Raw genomic sequence first — 23134 nt, 5'->3', positions numbered from 1 at the left:
GAGTCGGTGTCCCATTAACTTTACATTACAGGGAAAAACAGGTAAACATTAATCTGCTTTAAGTAGCATATGAGGGGTCAAACTAGGGTTTTTTCATGATTCTGAATCCATTGCAAGCATCTGTTTTGCACGAAAAACATTCCTTGGGCTAAAAACGACTATGGTTTAGTGATGAAAAGTGATGAGTCATCACTTTTCATCACTTTTCACACTTTTGAGGGGGCCGTTTTAGCCCAAGGAATGTTTTTTGTGCAAAACAGATGCTTGCAATGGATTCAGAACCATGAAAAAAACCCTAGTTTGACCCCTCATATGCTACTTAAAGGGCCTACACCATGCTTTTAAAACTATATTTTTTGTATAAATATATGCTCAAAATTGAGTCTTAGACAGGTCTTAACCCTCAAACACACACTCTGACCATTCCTTTTGTTTCTAATAGCTGTGCTATTATTAGGTTCTCAAGCTGCAATACCAAAACGGCCTTTGTTTGCTCAGTGGCGCATCTAGTGGGGTTTTTTCCTCTCCTCTCCAACGTTGACAACACATATATTGGGCCAATTAAAAATAGGATAATGTTGCAGTCTGAGTATAGCCTACTGTAGGCCTATGTTGTATGATATAAGCCTACTGTCAAATGACACAGGGCGACCGTTGCTAGACCAGACATTAGAGAACGTTAATCTACATTAGACAATCAACCCCACCCGCATTGTATTTATGTATAATGTATAAAAATGTATGAAATTTAACAGCCCATTTATTTATTTATTATGGCGATAATGTACCATCTGCGGTGCAGATGAAAACGCTCCAACCAGGAGGAAGAGGAGCCGGTCGAGCGACCAGACCGAGCGTAGTTGCCCGACGTTAGGTGCACCGTCTCGGGCTGCGCTCGCGGGCCGGTCGCTCGCCACGCAAGGCCGGGTCGCTCGCCACGCGAGCTCCGGGGATCGCGGGGCGCCCCGCGAGCGGCCCGCGAGCGCAGCCCGAGACGGTGCACCTAACGTCGGGCAACTACGCTCGGTCTGGTCGCTCGACCCGCTCCTCTTCCTCCTGGTTGGAGAGTTTTCATCTGCAGCGCAGATGGTTCATTATCGCCAAAAAACATTGTTCTACCGTGAGAGATACGTAGTATGCAGTGAAGAAAAGAATATAGCCTGGTTTATAGGCTGTTATATAGCCGGGGATAAGGACCGGGGTGTTTTACTCACTCTAGCCGCGAACAGTGACATAAGAGGCGGGCTGTGAAGCTCTCTCAAGCCGGCGACAGGGAGGGGAAAACCGGGGGTGGGACAGCGATAGGAGAGGCGGTCTATCACGGACACGGAGGAGGAGGGAAGGGGGTCCGACCGGCATGGACCCCCTGCGGGCCGGGGAGCAGCAGGAGGAGGAGGAGGCCAGCGGCGGCCGCTTAGCGGCGCTGGAACTCGGAGCGGCCGGGGAGGAGGGAAGCTCCATGGGCGGCGGGGACACCGTCTGCTCCCTGCCCGGGGAGAGAGACCTGGGCAACGGCGCGGGCCGGGGCTGGTTTGTGGTTTGTGGCAAAGGCAAAGCCAAGATTGATCTGGGCTTTTCTTCACAGCCACAGACAGGACCATCGCCATTAAAAATAGTATTTTGTTTCCTTGATAGAAGGGACGAAGCTTGGGTCCTCGCAGTCTATAACGTCACATATATAGTGCAATCCAGGAACGTTAAGACTTCTCCTTGGACAAGTTGATAGCAAAAATGTTGATAGAATAAAAGAAGGAAATGACTATACAGGGAGGCAGAGTGAAAGCACTGAGTGAGCAGCCCCAGAACAGTAAGCCAGCTGCAGATGGAGGTGGAGGCTAAGCAAATTAGAAACAAATGAGGGGCTGGGTTTACAACAGTAGCTCTGGTTTTTACCTGAAGGGCGGGGGGGGGGGGGGGGGGGGGGGACGACGCGTGTGACGTCACATGCATCAACTCTCGGAACAGCACTGTTCTGAGAACCCGTGGAAAGCTTTTCAACTCTGCCTTCCCAAAAACAGAGAAAGACACAATGGTCAGAAATAGGACTTTATGAGGATAGAAGGTGCCAGTGGGACCCCAAAAAAAGGTTTTAAAATAGAAAAAGTGAAATTTCATGGTGTAGGTCCTTTAAAGCAAGATGAATTTTTCCCTGTTTTTCCCTGTAATGTAAAGTTAATGGGACACCGACTCTAACGGGTGATAACTGGTAGATACTTAAGCTACCAGATTGGTGAGTTATCATTACCAACATAGAAACTAGAGACATGTACGAAGAAGAAAATCCAAAAAATGTACGGTCACCTTGGGTAGTACCAAAATTTGTATTAGCCCCTGTACTAATATTCCCTTTTCCCAGAGTGCAGTGTGGCAGGCAGTTGGCCCTTTATGAATGAAGGGGTGTCGCTCCAAATCCTGGGCCCTGCATGGATACAAGGATTCACTGCGGGCCCCCGCACAATTATTTTGTGCTTTAACTATTGAAAAACAGCAGATATACAAGGTCACAGCGCGGCACAGCTTGTAGATCTGCTATTTTTTTTAAATCTTAAAAATGTGTGCAAGTCCTTGAATATTTCAGATCTTTCTAAGATTTTTGAAAAAGCTATGTTTCTATGTCAGTGGGGCTCAAACCTTTTCATGTGAAGGACCCCCAAAATTATATGTATTTGGCCACGGACCCCCCATCTCAAAATATTAGTTCCAGGGACCCCCCCAGAAGCAAAATTTGAGTTATGGTCGCTTAAAAAAATACATCATATTCAAAGATTTGCACACATTTTCACAACTTTTCAAAGAGTGCCGCGCTGCGAGCTTGTAGATCTGCTATTTTTCAATAGCTAAAGTATACAATAATTAAGGCCCCTTCACCTATGGGCCCTATTAATTCAGTCTCTGCTAATTGTATATCTGCTATTTTTCAATAGCTATTAAAGTATAAAATAATTAAGGCCCCTCCACCTATGCCCCCCCCCCCCCTTGTGACGCCCCTGAATGAACTATGTGAGATGATAATTGTGAGGGCAGAGACAAAGCACTGGAGCCCGAGGGTGAGACGCTTTGCAGCCGGAGAGCGGATTCCTGCAGGGAAAGTGTCAAACTGGCTCTCTGTCACCAGACTTCCCATGACAACGCTGTCATAATTGTGGGCAGTGGTGGAAAAAGTACTCACATACTACTGTACCATAGAGTTATAGGCCTAATGTACTGTACCTACAATGTACATTCTCTTCCCATCGCCCACAGGAAGCAACTTCCTCTGCTCGCACAGAGCTACTAAGGCTAGCACTAAAGCTAAAGCTAAAGACACAAAAATGGATATAAATCTGTACATATAAAAAGTATATTTCCACACAAATCTGGTTGTTACATTCCCATTGTTCATGAGAATATGTTTGTTTATGTTTATTTGTTGAAATGGCGAAAGCACTAAAATTCACCAAGAGGGGATGCTGCCTCTCGCCGGGCAGTGGGGCTCTAAAAGAGGGGGGGCTTGCCACCTTTTTCTGTGCCGCTCCCCGTAGTGGGGCGTTTCAGCTGCACTTTAAGTAATGGTGTCAACACTGCAATCTAGAAATACTCTGTATTAATGGTAAAAGTCTGGAATTCAAAATGTACCTGAGTAAAAGTACAAAAGTATTCATGTCAACATGTACTTAAAGTACCAAAAGTAAAAGGACTCACTATCCAGAATGTCCCGCGTTAGTTTCACTAACCCTAACCCTATCTAAAATAGAAGATCTACAAGCAAATAGCAGATCTACAAGCTCACAACGCGTCGCAAAGCAACACGTTGTGAGCTTGTAGATCGGATATTTTCACATTTAGGGGCTGAAGTGGTTAATGTACATTATGTTTTCTTCTAATGTGTTGACTATTAACACATGGGAAGCCAAGGTTTCTAACATTTCTAGCTGTTGCTGCTGCCGTCGTTCACTTACGCTTTCATTTTGAAGAGCCTCGGAAGCTTTGTGCATGTGAGTGTTCCACTGACGATTGAGGAAGAAGATCCATTTGTTTACAAACGCTCGCGAAACTAAAATCCAGACCGGGGCCGACCATCGCGGTAAAGTGACGCCGTGAAAACAGGCAGATCTCTGCTTCCCTGGCGTTCTTTGCACCTTATTCATAGATAAAGCTGTTTTTATGTTTCAGCCTAGAATGGAAGTGTATGTAGCCTAGATCCTCCATTTTGTTTCTCTGCGAGACACGGTATGACGTATGGACCATGGTCTTTCACAGGGTACACAGAACGGATGCAGCTGCATGTAACCAAGTTAACCCTTTGTCTCGTCTCTCAACGAGATGACTCATTTTTGGCCACTGTTTTACACCACTGATTACTAGGATAGTACACTACTGCAGTGGTTCTCAACCTTTTCAGGCTGCGACCCCCAACATAATCATATTTTAACTGGGGACCCCCCCACCCTGACGAACATTAAAGCCGACATCATAGTCGCCTGGGCGGTGGAAGGCTTTACACCGCGGTGTAGTCTTTTCGAGTCTTTTTGAGTCAGGAAACTACAACGTTACATCATTCCTCGCGGTGGAGAGCTTTACACCGCAAGTCCCAACACATCTCTCTGTTTTTACTATCAGACAGACAGGCTCTACACCCCGTTCACTGATTGGTCGATCTAGACCAGTCAGTCACGGTGTACAGGACTCCACCGTGAGTGACTATGATGTCCTGCACTTATTTTCTGACTTGAGGTGGAAAGCTAATTTGCGGTGGATAGCTCTCCACTGTACACTCTGATACGGGCTTAAGAGTTGAGGCATTACATTTTGTAGAACACGGTTCTATTGTGAAAATAGCAGATCTACATGCTCACAACACCTCGCAACGCGAGGCGTTGTGAGCATTGTGAGTGTTGTGAGCAAATGTGCAGATACCCTCTATCTATACACTTAAACGTTATGCTGGTTTGTTTACCGTTGAGTGAGAAAACAATATTGCACATTAAGTTAATCATCTGGGGGACCCCCCCAAAATAATTTGGGGACCTCCCTGGGGGTCCCGACCCACAGGTTGAGAACCACTGCACTACTGAACCTTGTCAGATGCCTGGCAACGACCTTCAACCCGGCAGAGTCCCTATTTCAGGCATGTCATTGCAGGCTAATCCTTGTCGAAACATTTCTCAAAATGAGCAGATCTACGAGCTCACAGGTGTTGTGAACTTTTAGACTGGCTATTTCTTTTTGTAATTAAAATGTTTTCATTTTCTTTTTCTTAACTCATTGACTGCCAAGGCACGAGTTTCACGAGTTATTACAGTACTCCCTGGCTTTTTTTTTTTTTTTTTTCAAAATTTTTTTTTATAAAAAAATTTCTAAAAATGCCTCAAATGTATTAGGCATGATCGCAATTGCGAAATTGCATGTTTAGCCCCATAACAAACACATCTTTCAAAATGTCAAAAATGGCTGTTTTGTCTGACTTTGAAGGCTTGTATCTCATGAATGCCTGAACGGATTTCCAAGCGGATTTTTTTGTTTGAAAGCTGTTAAAAAGTACTACACATATGGTGCATGATCTAGGCATGGGCGTGCACGATCCGTGCACTAAAAATTGATCCGTGCACTAGAGATTTGGAAGGTGGCAGTGTTTGTTTTGTCTGACTTTGAAGGCTTCTATCTCATGAATGCCTGAACGGATTTCCAAGCGGATTTTTTTGTTTGAAAGCTGTTAAAAAGTACTACACATATGATGCATATATGGTGCATGGGCGTGCACGATCCGTGCACTAAAAATTGATCCGTGCACTAGAAATCTAGGATAGTGGCAGCCTGGTACTTGGGGGCCATCTTGAAATGGCATTCAATGAGTTAACACTTTCCCAGCCTGGTCAGAATGGCTTGTTGTGGACTAGCCGGACATTTCTATTATTGTATTATGATCTGAGACATAATATTATGATTATAAACATCAACGCACCCCCCGTCCTTCTAGGATGGCAGCGTTCTTTTTTTCTCTTCCGTCGATCCCCCGGTTTAAACTCACCACGAAGTGTATCATCTGCATTGGCATATAGTGGGGATTTTGGCCGAGTCGTCTTCCCCCCCCTGTGCGCTTCACGTGCACGATCCGTGCACATCGAGGTAAACAAATGTAATCCAGTCCGTATGAAGACCCCATGTCAACTTCTATCTGGTCGAAAACATCACCGAGAGATGCTATGCTAACGCCTCCTCCTACAATGAAAGTGAACGGGAATTTGGGTATAGAGAAGGGATAGTGACCAGAAGCACTTCCGGTTCAGACGGTTGAGAGAATGATCCTTTTAGACCAGCCGAAGAAGAGACTGAGGACAGCTGCCGATCGTTGTTTTTTTTTTAATCATTATCATTTATTTCGGTTTTAATGACCTAGTACGGAAAATTTCGGTTGGCTAATTCGAGTACAGATGAAGTACGGTTTAATCCGGTTTTAATATTAAGTGGCTCCCCGTGGCTGAGAAAGAGTTAATACAAAATGTGGATATGGTACAGTGCAGCACAACAACAAATACAGACACATACAGTCAGTCCAAGATAATACAGAAATAACAATACATATAAATAAATCAAAGTAGGAACCTCTTCACATCTTCATATAAGAGTCACATACGTTAGAAAACGATCCCATATCTCTACTATTTGTGAAATGTGGTTTGAGTGGAAGACTTGCATACTATTCATTCATTGTTAATCGACTGTACACAGTGTGTATTCAGTCACATATTCATTGTTGGTGACAGTGCAACAGTGTTGATTTTGTCGATCTAAAACTATGACGAAAAATGTTTGTCGACTGCGTTTTTTTCACTGACAAAAACGAAATAAAAACGAAATAAAAACTAAGCTGTGATGACTAAAACTAAGACTAAATATATTGAAAATTTCGTCAACAAGCAGCGCGACGCGTTGTGAGCTTGTAGATCTGCTATTTTCAGCACGCAACCAAGTGTAAAATCAGTCATTACGATGCCATCAAGGCCTGCCAAAATACATTTCAGTTGACTAAATCAACTAACATCTATCTTGTGTATATATAAACAAACCAAGACACTTTTTACACTTTTTAATACCTCTAAAATGGCAAATTAAACATTGGTCAAATTGTCAAATATTGTGGCCGGAATTGCGAAAATAGCCGATCTACATGGTCACAACGCCTCGCAACAGAACCGTGTTCTACAAAATGTAATGCCTCAACTCTTAGTGCTCGCCAGTTAAAATAATGATTATTTTGGGGGTCGCGGCCTGAAAAGGTTGACCCTGCTCTACAGTGTTGTGGGACTTGGGGTACTGGTAGACACATGGTTGGTTGTTTATCATCATCGTTCTTCATATCTCTCTCTCTCTCTCTCTTCTCTCTATCTCAGGCATGGAATGTCTTAGCTCTGGACGGCAGCAACTGGCAGAAGATCGACCTGTTCAACTTCCAGACAGACATCGAGGTGAGTCTGTGAGAGAGAGAGAGAGAGAGAATGTGTGTTCTTTTGTTTGAACGTGCGTACAGTATGTGTTTGTACAAGAGTGAAAATGTGTCATTTGCGTGTTTCCCAGGGCTTAGTCAGTGCTACTGGGTCAGTAGGCTTTGCTCTGGGCTGTTTGTGTGTGTGTGTGTGTGTGTGTGTGTGTGTGTGTGTGTGTGTGTGTGTGTGTGTGTGTGTGTGTGTGTGTGTGTGTGTGTGTGTGTGTGTGTGTGTGTGTGTGTGTGTGTGTGTGTGTGTGTGACGTCACAGCTTAGCCTCACAGTAACCCAGGTCATGTCAGGATTCTGTCTCTCTTTCTGCGGTCTATCTCTCTCTCTCTCTCTCTCTCTGTCTCTCTCTCTCTCTCTGTCTCTTTGTGTCTGACTGTATCAGATTCACCTCAACAAGGATTCTTTATGTTCTACAAATGCCGGCCCTTCTAAATCAGTGGTTCTCATCCGGTGGGTTATTTTGGTCCCTAGTCTCGCGTGGCCAGACTGTTGCCTCCGCGATTTGGTCAAATGCTCCCGGCATACAGTCTGGCAAACCGGGGAAGAAATGATGAGTGCGAGATGAAGCGGAAGTGAAGCCCCCTCGTCACTTCCGTTTCAGTCTCACGTCGCACACATTTATCATTATATAAATAAAAATCATATAAACATGTTTAGCTTGCTGCTTAGCAGAAATGACATTTTAAAATATATTTTCTTGAACGGTAATGCCCGTTTCCATTACTCGCCGTTAGGGAGCTGCTGTTCCAGACTCTATATAGCATTCAGAGATTGTGGAATAGTTGTCTGGCTACGCGAGACTAGGGGGTCCCCAGATGATTAACTTAATGTGCAACATTGTTTTCTCACTCAACAACAAAAAAACAACATAAAGTTTAAGTGTATAGTGGGTATCTGCACATTTCTAAAGTGACAATTTAAGGACCTTTTAGTACCTCTAAAATGATAAATTAAACAAAAAAAACCCTAACCCAAATTGTCAAATATTAGAGGCTGAAATTGTGAAAATAGTTGATCTACATGCTCACAACGCCTCGCAACGCCCCGCTGCGAGGCTATCTGAGCTTGTAGATCGGCTCTTTCCGGCAAAGAGGTTTAAGATTGGAAAAAGATTGTGGTTAATCATGAACAAGGGTTCATGTTTTAGATTGTAATTAGAGAAAAGAAAAGATGAGTGTTAAAATGTTTTCATTTACTGCTTTCTATAGTTTTAGCGTTTTTAATGATTTTGATTTCAGTGCGTTGGGGCAATTGTACTAAATAGTGGCTAAATATGTACTTTTATACACAATAAGCCCATTCCCAAGATGCACCACAATCTTTCATGGGCAGTTGTGACTTATGGGGGCTGGTAGTGTCACTGTAAATAGTAATAAAGAAATCGCCGGCTTATTGTGTCTAAATCCACTTGCACGCATGCTCCCACCATCTGAAATCAAAATCGCTAAAACGGCTAAAACAATAGAAAGCAGTAAATGAAAACATTTTAAAACTCATCTTTTCTTTTCTCTAATTACAATCTAAAATATGAACCCTTGTTGTAAAAAAAAGTTGTCTTTTAAATGTCTGAATCTAACATTGATGACAGTTCAAACAAGTCTTTGAAGCTATCTACGAAACGTATGAAAAAGTTTTAATCTGCAACACAATGTTATCCATAGTATATAGTGGGGGTCCCTGATTCATCTCTCTCTCAGCTAAGGGGTCCTTGACCTGAAAACGTTGAAGACCTCTGATCTATAGCAGTGGTTCTCAAACTTTTCAAGCAACGTCCCCCAAAATAATCATATTTTAACTGGGGACCCCCCACACTGACGAGCACTAAGAGTTGAGGAGTTACACTTTGTATAACACGATTCTATTGTGAAAATAGCAGATGGCTATTTTCACAATTTCTGCCTCTAATATTTGACACTTTGGCCAATGTTTAATTAATTTGTCATTTTAGAACTATTACGCAGTCCTACGTCTTTTGACATATTTTTTCAAAGGGCCCAGTGTGCCAATGACGTCTTTGACGTCTTTAGATCAAAGAAAAAAAAATGACCTGAGATCAGAGAGATGCTTTTCTCTGTTTGTGTGTTGGCTCCCTCCGTTTGTTTCCCCAATCCCTATTGAAATGCTTGAGTAGCCTAGTGTAGTCTTTCCAGTCGCTACCAGTTGGACTAAAAGATGCATATACCAACGATTTTTTCAAAAGCAAAACTACTCTGCATCAAGGAGTTTATTAGGTAGGCCCTAAAAGTATGTCCTTGAGCGGAGGGGAATTATTTTGGGTTAAAACTGGTTCCGGTGGATAGTTCCGGCCAAATTGTTTTGGTTTCCGCTCCAGACCTTTACAAGCCAGAAAAGTGAAGTGATCCCAGACTAAGTGGATGAGGATGCAGAGCAGATTCATTCAGCTCTATCTCTGGAACCATTTGTCCGATTGACAAACATCTTTTTGCCACTGAATCACAACGACTGTGTCTGTTTCTGTGATCGATCAGTGGGCCCCCCCAAAAAAATATTTTTTCATGAAACAGTAAATAAAAACATACACAATCTTGGCACCTGGACCTTGGAGCCATTTGTGCCGTGGCATCCTTTGAGTTAAATTGTCACTTTAGAAATGTGCAGAATACCCTCTATGCACTTAAACTTTATGTTGGTTTGTTTACTGTTGAGAGAGAAAACAATGCTACACATGAAGTTAATCATCTAGGGACCCCTCAAAATAATTTGGGGACCCCCCCGGGGGTCCCGACCCACATGTTCAGAACCACTGATCTATTGCACGGGTCAGTTCTGTTAGTCCTCTTGTCACCATCACTATGGTTATGGATTTCCCTTTCACTGAGGTTGTTTTTGACTGACTCTCTTTGTCTGTGACTTCCTGACTGTGTCCTTATGTTTTTTTGTCTTTGGGTGTTATTCTACACACCCAGTGCTAAACGTCGGTACAGTAGGCGGTGATTATCATTGTTAGTTTACAGCCAATGCCGCTGTCATTTTCACGCCCCGCGCCCACATACAGTCAGTGTTATTACCAGAGGTTCTTGGCTCATCGGTGCATTGATTTTCTGCACTACAGAAAATCAATGACCATACATGAAGATAGTTAGCATTTGTTTTTAGTTTTTTTTTTAGAACTTTGATTATATTGTGTTTTTTTCTAGATAGATATCCATTTGCACTTGTTATATTGCTGTTGATGTACTGACATATTATCTTGTGATGTTTTGTATCTGCTTATTGTAAGTCGCTTTGGATTAAAAGCGTCTGCTAAATGCCTAAACTGTAAACTGTAAACTGTAAACTGCTGATGGCTGCTGTTGTTTGGTGTTAAAGGAGTAGTTCACTCCCAGAATGACTTTTTTTTCTACTGTTACTATGAAAAGCTCCACCACTTGTCAGTCAGTCAGTCAGTCTGTCTGTCAGTCTGTCACCTCACGTTACGTCACACTTTTGGACACACACTCCTTGGAAGGCAAATCACAACTCCCACCCCTCATTTCTCACATGGCCCTCTTCTAGCGCCACCATGAGGCTGATCTTTGCGAACCCCATTTTTGGACACGGCTCCTACAGATTTTGGCCTATAATCACAGTACAAGTATCAAGGCAGTACACCGTATCTCTAAAGTCATGTCATCAACATGGATCTGTCCCATTTCCCATATTCCCTCCTGATTGGCTACGATTGCCTTCTAAAGTTTGTGTATGCGACCTGATGGTCGCTTATCTCCCGATTAGGGAGTCTTACTGGTTACTCACGCCATGGCGACTTGAGTTAAATAATATTTTTTTTTTCATATTTGTCGCATTCCTAAGACAAAACATGTATTTGAATACATTTACCCCCATTGATTCCGGACGGGGACACGAATGTATTTGGGTCCCCGTTTATTGAAATCAAATTATTGTCTTAGGAATGCAACAAAAAAACAAAACATATTATTGAAGTCAAGTCTCCAAGTCATTTTGAGGGGCTTGCTACTGGTGCATTACTGGTGCATTGCTTGCTATCTTAGGGACAGTGGGAGAAGTCAAAAGGCCACTGCGCCTTTATAGACCAGCCCTAAGCTGGTTTTAGATCCAGCACAGTGACAGCAGAGGTATTTCCCTACTGTTTAGAGAGATCATTAAGATGTGTGTCTACGTAGGCAGATTCACAATGAGTGCACCTGCATACTGCTTGCAATCAGTGGTGTAATGGTGTTTTTCTTCCCCCGGGGAATGACATTTTAATGGTAGGGGTGTAACGATACATTTTAATAGCGATTCGATACATACAGTATCACGATACATGGTTGACGATACGATACATGGACGATATTGTTTCATTCGTGGTGATATGATACGATCTGATTCAATGATTTAAAATCGATATAGTAACTATTTAGCAAAGAAACATGTATTATTATGGATATAAATAAGTAAACACAATGATTATCTGCAAATACATGGACATTGTATATTGACAAACCTGCACCTTGACATGAACCCAGAGATTACACACATGTATCAATAGACCAGTGTAGCTATATGGAAAGGAAAATGTACCAGTAAGACTCCCTAAGAGGGAGATAAGCGACCGTCAGGTCGCAGCGTGATTTTAGGGCAAAATGTGTAGGAGATGAGTGTAGACATACTGTGTAGCGATTTGCGTGATTTTAGGGCAAAATCTGTAGGAGCAGTGTCCAAAAATGTGTTTTAAAAAATCGTCCTGAAGGTGGCGCTATATGGGACAGATCCATGTTGATGACATGAGTGTAGACATACTGTGTAGCGATTTGCGTGATTTTAGGGCAAAATGTGTAGGAGCAGTGTCCAAAAATGTGTTTGAAAAAATCTGCCTGAAGGTGGCGCTAAATGGGATGGATCCATGTTGATGACATGAGTGTAGCGCAAGTGTGTACCGATTTGCGTGATTTTAGAACAAAATTTGTAGGAGCAGTGTCCAAAAATGTGTTTTGCAAGAATCGGCTTCATGGTGGCGCTAGAAGAGGGCCATGTGAGAAATGATGGGTGGAGGTTGTGGTTTGACAGCCAAGGATTGTGTGTGCAAAATTTGGCATGGATCGGGGCAACGGTGGCGGAGATATGAGCAGGGCAAAAGTGTAACGTGTGACGTGTGACAGACAGACTGACTGACGGACTCACAGCTGGTGGAGGTTTTGACAGTAACTGCGACCGTGGTCGCAACACAATTAAACAATGCACAAGTAGGTAGTATCGATACAATCGATTCTTTGCACTGCCGATTCGATACGATACAAAATAAAACGATACGATTCGATTTCAGCCGTTTTCATTTCGATATACTTCGATTTTTTAAGTTAAAAACGATATTTCGATACAGTTACTATATCGTTACACCCCTATTTAATGGCCTTACATGCAGACACCCAAGCGCACGTGCCTACATAATGTATGTGATTGACTTTAATTTTACTTAGGTTTTTACGGGTGAATAAATAGTAGTGGGAAACCAAAAGGCCAAAGGTTTGTATAGGAAATTACTATAATATCGTAAATCGCGTTTTCGTTTGTCACAATCATCATGATATGACATTTTCAATGCCAGTGGTTCTCAAACGTTTTAAATTCAAACACCACCATATGGGTCCATTTGGTTCCATTAGCACAATCTCAGAGTTACAGATCCGTCAGGGTACATTTGGTTCCATTTGTTCTCTCTCAGAGTTACAGACCTGTAAGGGTCCATTTGGTTCCATTTGTTCACTCTCAGAGTTACAGACTTGTAAAGGTCCATTTGGTTCCAGTACACACTCAGAGTTATAGACCTGTAAGGGTCCATTTGGAACCCCTGATAGGAATCGTAAAGGAAACCGTTAAAGGGATCATGACATGAAATGTGTATTAAAATGTTAAAACTGAAAACTCCAATCCAGTGAGCCATGGCAGGTTTTTTCTCTCTGTATTCTGTTGCATTTTGATTTGCAAAGATAATATACCTATATTCCTGTACATTATGTCGTAGTTCAGGAACTTTACTGTTAATCGTCACCTAGCTCTTTTGGAATGCAACAACCAAAGTGGTAAATGGTAAAAGCTGTGAATTGGAACGATACAAATACAGTGCAAAGTAACAGGTAAATGGAAAATGGTGCATTGGAACTATACAAACACAGTGGAAAGTAACATCAGAGGTGATACAACCACACCCTCCCCTGGACGATGATGCGTACGTCCAGAGGCCAATGATGCGTACGTCCAGAGGCCAATGAACTCACTTTTCTGAGCCTAATTATTAACTCTTATTGTGCCAATCCCGAACTAGTTCGGCTTTATTTGGACCTTATCAGGGTGCCAATCCCGAACTAGTTCGGCTTTTTTCGAGCCGGGCCGCCGGCCGTCATCTGTTTACACGGCCCGCGAGAGCGTCGCGCCGCCGATATTTACCATCCACTCCAATGCAATCCAGGATCTTAAGAGCTCATTTTCTCTGTTCCATGCATATCCATGAGGTGTGCAAGGTTTAATCATGGCTAAATCGCCGAAAATAGGGCTTCTAAAATGCTTGGTAGCCAATAGCTAACTTCAAGCTAACTTCATCCTGTTCCTGTTCATGCACAAAGAAAAGTGTTCAGGCGCGTCATGGCTGCGCACGGCTTGTGCATATACAGCGCTTGTCTATGGTGGATTCTATGGCCATTGGGCGCCCTCTAGTGGTGAAAAGGTGGCACTGTAAGGGTTAAAAAAACTTGGTGTAATTGAGGTCAGGAAACAAAAAAATCCTGTTTACCTGCTAAGACGATTGTCAACACAATGGAGACGTCTCACCTGGTTACCATGGTTATCAGGTAAACAGGTGCAAACAGGTGAATTAACACTACATATCCCATGGTGCTTAGTGGCCGAATGCATTTCCCCGTTCAGATCACGTGATCTGGGTAGAGATGCAATTTATTGATTGATTGATTGAAGAATTTATTAGTAGTTTGCAATAGAAAAAAGTACAGTTTCATGACAGTACAAATCACTGGTACAAGGTCAACTAAAAGGAGATCCTAGAAAGCAGAGGCTTATTTCCACAGGAACCACACTTTAAGTATCTCATATAACATTGAAAGACAGACGGATAGAACATAGTACTTTATCTAGGATAATATCAGTTTCAAAAGCATAACATCAAATACAAAGGCAGAAAAAGAATAATAAAAAAGGGGGGGGGGGGCATGGGGGCTTAGGCTTAGTCTATTTACAAGTCACGGGTAGCAGCTGTCTGAAGGTGACTTTTCATACCAATTTTGAAGGAGGCTAGGGATTTGCTCTCCTTTAGGGCTTGAGGAAGGGCGTTCCACAGTTTGATGGTGTAGCAGGAGAACGAGTTAGAGCCTTGTTTAGTGTTAAATCTACGTTGATGATGATTAGTGGAGCTGCCTCTGGTGTTGTGGTCGTGAACATCCTTGACCTTTAAGAAGTAGTTTGTCAGGTACATGGGAATCTTGGAGGTGTAGTGTATCTTGTACACCAGGCCCATTGCAAGATGCTGTACTCTGTCAGCTACTTTGAGCCATCCCACGCTTTCGTGGTGATGATCGGTAAGGTGGGTCAGAGGAGGGAGACCAAGCAAAACCCTAATTAGTTTGTTTTGGGCTGTTTGAAGCTTTAACTTTAAGGCGGCTGGGGCGTCGCGATACCAGACAAGGACTCCGTAATCAATGAGGGGCCCAATAAGAGCTCCTCCTAGTGTCTTTCGGGATTTAGTATTGATCAGCGGGGCAACCCTTTGCAAGAATCGAATTCGTTGGTTGACTTTATTGATAACCTTGGTGGTCATTTTTTCACTGGATAGGTTAGCCTCCAGGATGCAACCCAGGTAGCAGATGTAGTTTTTTCTTTCTATCACAGTGTCACCTACTTTAATTGTGAAGTTCTCAACTAGGCTAAGTTTCTGACTAGATCCAAAGAGGATACATTCAGTTTTGCCTAGGTGAATTGAGAGTCTGTTGTCATTGAGCCAGGTGCAGATCTTGTTAAGTTCACAGTTAAGGGCCTTTTCAACCTGCAATAAGTCTCTGCCGGAGACTAGGAGAGCCGAGTCATCCGCGAACAGAAACAGATTGCAGTCACAAGCAGATGACATGTCGTTTACGTATATTAAGAACAACAGTGGTCCTAGTATACTCCCTTGAGGTACTCCACAGTTTACTGGGAGGGGGGGGACAGGGTTCCGTTGACTTCCACCATCTGTTCCCTCCCCACCAAGTAAGAGTGCATCCATCTCACTGCTGTGCTATCAAGACCAATAGCTTTGAGTTTTTCGATCAGAATAGAATGATCGACGGTGTCAAATGCCTTCTGGAGGTCCAGCATGACCATGCCGCAATATTTGCCATCGTGAATTTCACGTTTGATGTAATCATTCAAATAGATGAGGCATGTATCTGTGGAATGGGACTCTCTGAAGCCAGACTGGAACTCGTAGATCAGTTTATTCTCTTCAAGATATTTAGCCACCTGTTCATAGACAATTCTTTCCATTACCTTAGAGATGGAACTAAGGATTGAGATTGGCCTGTAGTTGCCAGGGTCAAGTTTACTGCCTTTTTTGTGCAGGGGGGTTACCTTAGCTAATTTGAAGTCCTGGGGGACATAACCCTGCTTGATAGATAGATTAATAATATGGGTAATGATTGGGGCAATGGTGGCAGCTGAGTCTATGAGAAATTTGGGGGCGATTTTATCATGGCCAGCGGCCTTGAATTGAGGTAGGGTGCGAAGTTTTTTAAACACTTCATCAGTTGTCAACGTGGCAAGTTTAAAGTTGTCTTTGCATACCCCAAGGTTCCTGTAGAATTTCAAGATGTGCCTAACACCAAACAGCCCAGATGGAGCGGGCAGTTTATTGACCAGATTTTTGGCCATGGAGGTGAAATAGATGTTGAGATTTTTGGCTACATCGAGACTGTCAGTGAGGAGGGTTATGGGAGTTTGGATGGATATGTTGCTGGCTATGGATCTAAGTTTAGCACCACAGCCTAGCTGGGTTTTAAATAGCTTCCATAGGTCTCGTGGTTTGTGGATGTTTTCCTCAACTTTCTCATCCAAGTAGTGTTTTTTGGCAGAAAGGATTAAGGAGGTTGTCCGATTTCTCAGTTTATTAGCCTCTAAACTGACTATTTCTAATTTGGCTTCAAGGTGTTTATTGGGGCCTTTTTTGAGTTTGTGATTATATTTGCGTTTCTCAGAGTATTTTTTGTCTCTGAGTTTCATTGATTCACAGATTTCCGAATTCCACCATGGCTGTGAGCGGGCTTTAACCCTGACCCTACGTAAAGGAGCCACTTCGTCTAGGGTAGTGTTGAAAATGGATTTAAAGCCCAGCCAGGCTTCATCGACCTGAGTGCTAGCTAGTACTGGGGACCAGTCAGATTTCTCCAGTTTGTGATTAAAGGCTTCGCTAGAGTAGGTTTTGAGGTTTTTAGCTTCAACTGTTTTGTGGCCGTCAGCTTTGGACTTATGTATTTTACGGGTGCAGTAAATTATATCATGGTCGCTTAGGCCACCACATTCAATAGTCCCACTCGCGGAGACTTTAGATTTGTCTGTGGTTACAATGAGATCTGATGGAATTTTGATCATATTCCATATGGATAAACGGTTTTCCCCAACCATAATAAAGTACTCCACACACAAGAAATGATGAATGTCCACACCAGGGAATATGCGTTTTGTGTTGAAGTTTAGTCAGAGTTCAAATTACTGTACAGCAGTACAGTAGAGCAAAATCACCCATCGTTGCTTCTCTCTGAGTGACAAGCATAATGATTTCACAGATATATGGATTTACAGAATACATTAGTCACATTCTGATTGGACAAAGTTAAACATGACAAGTACAGTAGAGCAATGGATATCAGATGTTTTCGTGTTACAGGCACCAGTCGTAAGGGCAGATAGTATGTTTGGCGTTTTGTTATCCTGTGTCCTGTACATAATGACCTGATTGGCATCTCTCAGTGGTCATTCTCCTGCGTTAGTTAGTTGTTCAAAACATCATGACATTGACACTGAAAATGGTATCTATACCATGTTAAACAACAATAACATATTTTACTATCAATTCCCTCCTGAGATAGCATTTGAAGTGTTAAATGTCAAGGCAGCATAAACAACAAGGGAAGAAAACATGGGTTAAACTTTTTAAAAGTATTTGAAACGGAAAACAATCATTGAAAATTTTAAGTCAACATAAACATTTCGATAGCTTTAAGTTTTAAAGAGGAGAGTTAAAATAACTGTATATTTCCAAAGGTATTTAAGTATTTTTTAAAGGTATTTAAATCAGAATACAACCAAAGGTGAAAATATTTTGATAATGAAAGATAAAGGACTGTATAATTTGGAATCATTAGGGGGAGTGCAAAGGGCAGTCTGAGATTAAACCAAGGATATTTTCTCTTATAATTTGGGGCCTGTAACGTTTAGTTAACATGAGTTAGAATATTTTTATGAGAGAGAGGAGAAAATCACACGTTCCTTAAAATATATTGATAGGAAAAGGAAACCTTTGATCCATCAATAACAAACATTGTCCTGTCGCACCATGACAAACTTTATCACTAAATTTAGAATCTTTCCAAAGTTTCTTCACAGCCTCACCTGGGTTTGGTGGAGGTGCACTCCAGAGAGTGCATTTAATGGAAGAGAAGGATATTTTTTTCTTTAGAAGTTTTGATTTATTTGGTGAAGTCATCACTATGAAATCTTATCAAAAGAAGAGAGCTGTATGTTGGGACAAGACAACTGTAAATATTAACAAAAATGATATAGGAACTCATGTGACTTGAATCCTCGTACTCACGAAAAATGATCCTCCCTCACAGATCATGGGAAGAGATATGGACCGTCTGTCAATAGATAAGTCAATTAATCTGAAAAATAAAGTAAACATCAGAATTACTTGGAAGTTAAGACCATTGTGTGTATTTATGTATAGACATGTTTGATTTGTTTTAGATATACATCACCCAAGGACACGATTTGTGTCTAATTGTAATAAGTTTGTAGTTTGTTCTGTTAGGGGGAAACAGATTTAAACACGGTTAAGCAAAATGAAATATATATATATTCTGGAATAAAATGAGATGAAAACCTAATGAAATATGTAAATATGAAATCAGAAAATGGAATATGAATTCAGAAAATATGAAAATATGAAAGAAATAAATTAAAATGAAAAAATATTAATTCTAAATATTAATTCTCCAAACAGAAATATTAATTCTCCAAACACATTCCCTCCCGTTTGCCACGGCCAAAAATATTGGGTGTGACAAAAATTGTTTTGTTGATGTTTGGAGAATTAATTTGTTAACATATGGTCAAATGAGAAACAGATGGTACAGAGGTACAGTAAACCTTGTGGATGGACAGTGATTCTGCTCACTGTCAGAGTTAGTGAGCTTCCAGGCCTGTGGGGGGGGGGGGGGGGAAGTGTTCCATAACATAGATAGGCTTTCCCAAAACAATAGTTAGCTGCTGAAAGCCTCTCTACTGAAAGTGTCCGAAACCCAGAGAGAGTCTTTAAAGAAATAAAATACATAACATAATCATAATGTCATTCTTTTTTTTTTTTTTTTTTTTTTCATAATGTGTAATCCCGTATAAGCACAGTAGGGTTGTAATAATTGTGGAATTTGACTGAAAAAAAGGTTAAAATGGAGCCCAGCTATATCTGGGGGAGTAATCGAAGTACCTTTACTCAAGTAAAGAGGATAAGGGATTACCCAGAATAAACCAAGAAGGATAAATTAAAGGTTGAGTAAAACAGGGCAAGGTTGAAAATAGAGATAACAATAATATTGATAATAATGATTATGGACATGATTACTGATAAGCCTCTCTTCCCTTTTAACACATACTGCAGTTATGTGTCAAAAATGGATTTTGGCAAATATTGGTGAAAGTAAACGTTTTTGGTTCATGTCCCTAAGATGTGGTTTAAAAGAACAGGATTACGAAATAATTGAGGATCTGAGTTAAAATGTTGAGTTGGCAATCTCAACAAGTCAGCCAGCGTTCAGTTGTTACAGGAAATAGTGTCTTTCACGACAAAACAGAAGGACAGAAGAAAACCCGTTAAAAATAAAATTGAAATAAAACAGTCAGTCAGTCAGTCAGTCAGTCAGTCAAGTTGGTTAGCGAGTGTAGTGGAGTTTCCAATATACCTGTCTATCCAGGTCGATTCCATCCTGTCATAATAATGAAATAAATTAAGTAAAAATAATCCCTGTCACCTGTCATTGAAAAGAATAATTAAGGCAGAGGGAGAAAAACCAAAGACAGATTCAAATATAACCCCAGTGTTGGTTGTTATCAAGTCCTGTTTTGGAATGTAAACAGTAGATTATACAGAACAAGAGCGAATGAAACCCCTTTTGAGAGAGAGGGAGAGACAGAGAGACAGTCATATGTGTAAATAATTCCTAGTTTTGCAAACCAGGCAAGTGGGTTAGACCAAAAACAAAAAGAAAGTGAGACCCTTTTTGAGTGGTGGGAAGACAAAACAAGCTGGAATAAAATATCATAAAAGATGTGTTACATTATTAGGAGCATCACAAGGTCACACAGAAACTGAAATAGGCACCCTGAGACTGAGAAGTGGCTTGTGGCCTCTCAAAGTGAAAATAAGAAAAATGAAATAAAAACATAGATTATCGAGCAATTCCAGCAATCCCCTCATAGTTTTTTTTTCAAAATAAAACAATAATAAACCATAAACCAAAATGTAAGCATCGGTCAAGCGAGCGCGGGCAAGCAGAAGCGCAAGCGAGCCAGCAGCATAAGCAAGATAAGCACAGAACACATGAATTCCGTAGCACTGCTCACTTCACCTTGGCCTGATTTTTTATTCTCTTCTTTCATAATAGACAGACCAAAAATGTAACCAGGGGAGGAAAATGGGATTAGAGAGGATTAGACAGACAATATATCAAAAACATTTAACACTAATAAAAGGGTTTGTCGGTCAGAACTTGATTTTTTTTTCCAGAAGTCGTACTTAGTCAAAAGTAAACAAAATATATAGTACCATCATCTCGGGGCGCCCCCAGGGTCAAAAGAGTGTTTGTTCTTTTCGGGACATTGTAATCCATGAAAGTCACGTAGCAGATCTACAAGCTCACAACGCGTCCCATCGCGTTGTGAGTGAAAGGCATCCAGTGGCAAATAATGTCCGATTTCTCCGCAGCTCCGCACATATCCATTGAAATGTTCCAGGAAATGATTGGGTCAGGGTATTAACATCTCATCTGTGTGGGTCCAGGTTTTACACGATAAAAACACTGCTTCTCGGAGCAGGGGGCTTTTTTTAGCTTGAATGGTCATGTTTCTCAAAAATGTTCTTGGGAGCGCTGAGATAAAAAGCTCCTGTATTCAACATCTCAGAGTCGCCTGAGACGGAAAATAAAAAATAAATAAAATAAGATAAGACTGAGACGAAAACGAAGACGTGTAAGCGTAAAGCATGAAGATTTCCGTCAGAACGTTCTGTTCTGGAACATAAAGGAAATCTACTAATTAAAATAACCACGCTATTTCTTATGTGATTAAGTGGCTCTAATCAGCCGTATTGGGTATACCGCACTGGCCGATAAGACTTCTTCAGAACAAGAATATGTTCTGGCTCAACACAAAAGATTTCTTCTCAGAACTTAAAACCGCAGCCGTTCTGGAGTATACTCAACATAAAGATTTTTTTCTCAGAACTTGAAACCGCAGCCGTTCTGGAGTATACATGAAATCTAAATTAAGTCTCGTGCTAATAAATATACCAACTATTGACATGCAATCTCCGCGGCCAAACGGCTGCTATGTCTTCAGAATAGGAAACCTCAGTCTCTATTCTGTTACTCCTTCGTGCAACAAAAAGCGACAAAACAATAGACTAAAACATTAAACATTAAAAACGCAGCTGTGTTAAGAGCTAGCTAGACTCTTAAGACAGCAGGTATAAACGTATGACCTGGGTTCTGTTGAATGAGGACTTCGTGTGTGAGAATGAAGCCCGCCTCTCAAGTCTCTGTGAGAGAAACTGTCTGTGTCCGGTCCCTGGTGTGGAACGCTGTGCCAGAGCCAACCCTGGCTGCCTCCATTTCGGCTTTCTTCAGACCGTTGTGAGATTTTATCGATATGTTGATGTGGGAGAGAGTCATCATATCCGAATTCCTTTCTCCATATGGGCAAAAATTGTGCAATTGTGGGGCACCTAGAAACAACCTGTTTCATTTCCTCATTGTCTATCTTGGCAAAGGTGTTGTTCCGTTTGTAAAAAGGTTGTTTAGATTTCGGCAGGTGTTTTCTGCCTCCCTGTGCATTTCCCATTTTGCAGCTGGTCGGGTAGGTGGAGGATGAAATAAAAGCTAGTTTGCTTGCCACCTCAGCTGGCGGAATAGACGTCCCATGGTAATTTCTCCGCGCGCAGGAGGAAAAAAACATGTGGGAGAGAGTCCTTTCAGTGATAATCCGTGGGAGTCAGGGGAAACATCTGATAATATCCTCGGCTGGTTGTTAACTGGTTCTAGCAGCGGGGGAGACAAAATGAGTCCAACAAAGTTGAGTCCCCAATATCTCCTCGGAGCTAATCCGGCAATCGAATGGGCCATTTGATGGAATTTTGATCATATTCCATATGGATAAACGGTTTTCCCCAACCATAATAAAGTACTCCACACACAAGAAATGATGAATGTCCACACCAGGGAATATGCGTTTTGTGTTGAAGTTTAGTCAGAGTTCAAATTACTGTACAGCAGTACAGTAGAGCAAAATCACCCATCGTTGCTTCTCTCTGAGTGACAAGCATAATGATTTCACAGATATATGGATTTACAGAATACATTAGTCACATTCTGATTGGACAAAGTTAAACATGACAAGTACAGTAGAGCAATGGATATCAGATGTTTTCGTGTTACAGGCACCAGTCGTAAGGGCAGATAGTATGTTTGGCGTTTTGTTATCCTGTGTCCTGTACATAATGACCTGATTGGCATCTCTCAGTGGTCATTCTCCTGCGTTAGTTAGTTGGTCAAAACATCATGACATTGACACTGAAAATGGTATCTATACCATGTTAAACAACAATAACATATTTTACTATCAAGATCTATGGTGGTTTGAGAGTTATCTGTAACCCTAGTTGGCTTGGTGATGAGCTGAGTGAAACCCTGTTGATTACAAAGCTTATTGAATTTTTTGAATAGAGGAGCATCTTTACGAAGCATGTCTATGTTCCAATCTCCAATAATGTATTTTTCAACATTGTCCACCGGTGCAAGGCTCTCCTCCAGTAACTCACAGAAATCATTTTGGTCGGGCGGTCTATAGATGGCACCGATTAGTATGTTTTTAGCTTTCTTAAGAATCACTTCCACCCATACAGTATGGCTCTTTGAAGTGAGCCAGAGCCATGGTTCTGGCTCACTTAAAAGAGCTGTTCAAAAGACTGTCTCATTTGGCTCTTTTGGCTCATTGCATATTTATATATTTTTAAGAAGCATTCGGTGAAACATGAATCCACAAGGTAGCACCACATTCCTCTGCTGACAGTTGAGATCACAATTTTGTATTTACCCTTTTTATAAAACGTGTGTGTAAATTAAGCTACCTTGACTAATGTTATTCATAGGACACCTAAAAAAAACA

General features: G+C 41.5%; 1 protein-coding gene across 5 annotated transcripts in view; it reads left to right on the top strand.

Moving 5' to 3' along the window:
* The window catches only part of fbxl2 (F-box and leucine-rich repeat protein 2), a 120183-nt gene that overhangs the window by 57291 nt on the left and 39758 nt on the right, over positions 1-23134 (top strand). For all 5 annotated transcript variants that reach the window (XM_080735687.1, XM_080735686.1, XM_080735685.1 and 2 more), the window contains one exon: positions 7371-7445. In XM_080735687.1, the coding sequence (XP_080591813.1) occupies positions 7371-7445 (75 nt within the window). The remainder of the gene's footprint in view (positions 1-7370; positions 7446-23134) is intronic.

Source organism: Nannobrachium achirus (genome assembly GCF_963921795.1).
Source record: "Nannobrachium achirus genome assembly, chromosome: 10".
Taxonomy (NCBI): domain Eukaryota; kingdom Metazoa; phylum Chordata; class Actinopteri; order Myctophiformes; family Myctophidae; genus Nannobrachium; species Nannobrachium achirus.
Note: the sequence above shows the minus strand (reverse complement) of the source record. Positions and strands in the feature narration are given on the sequence as shown.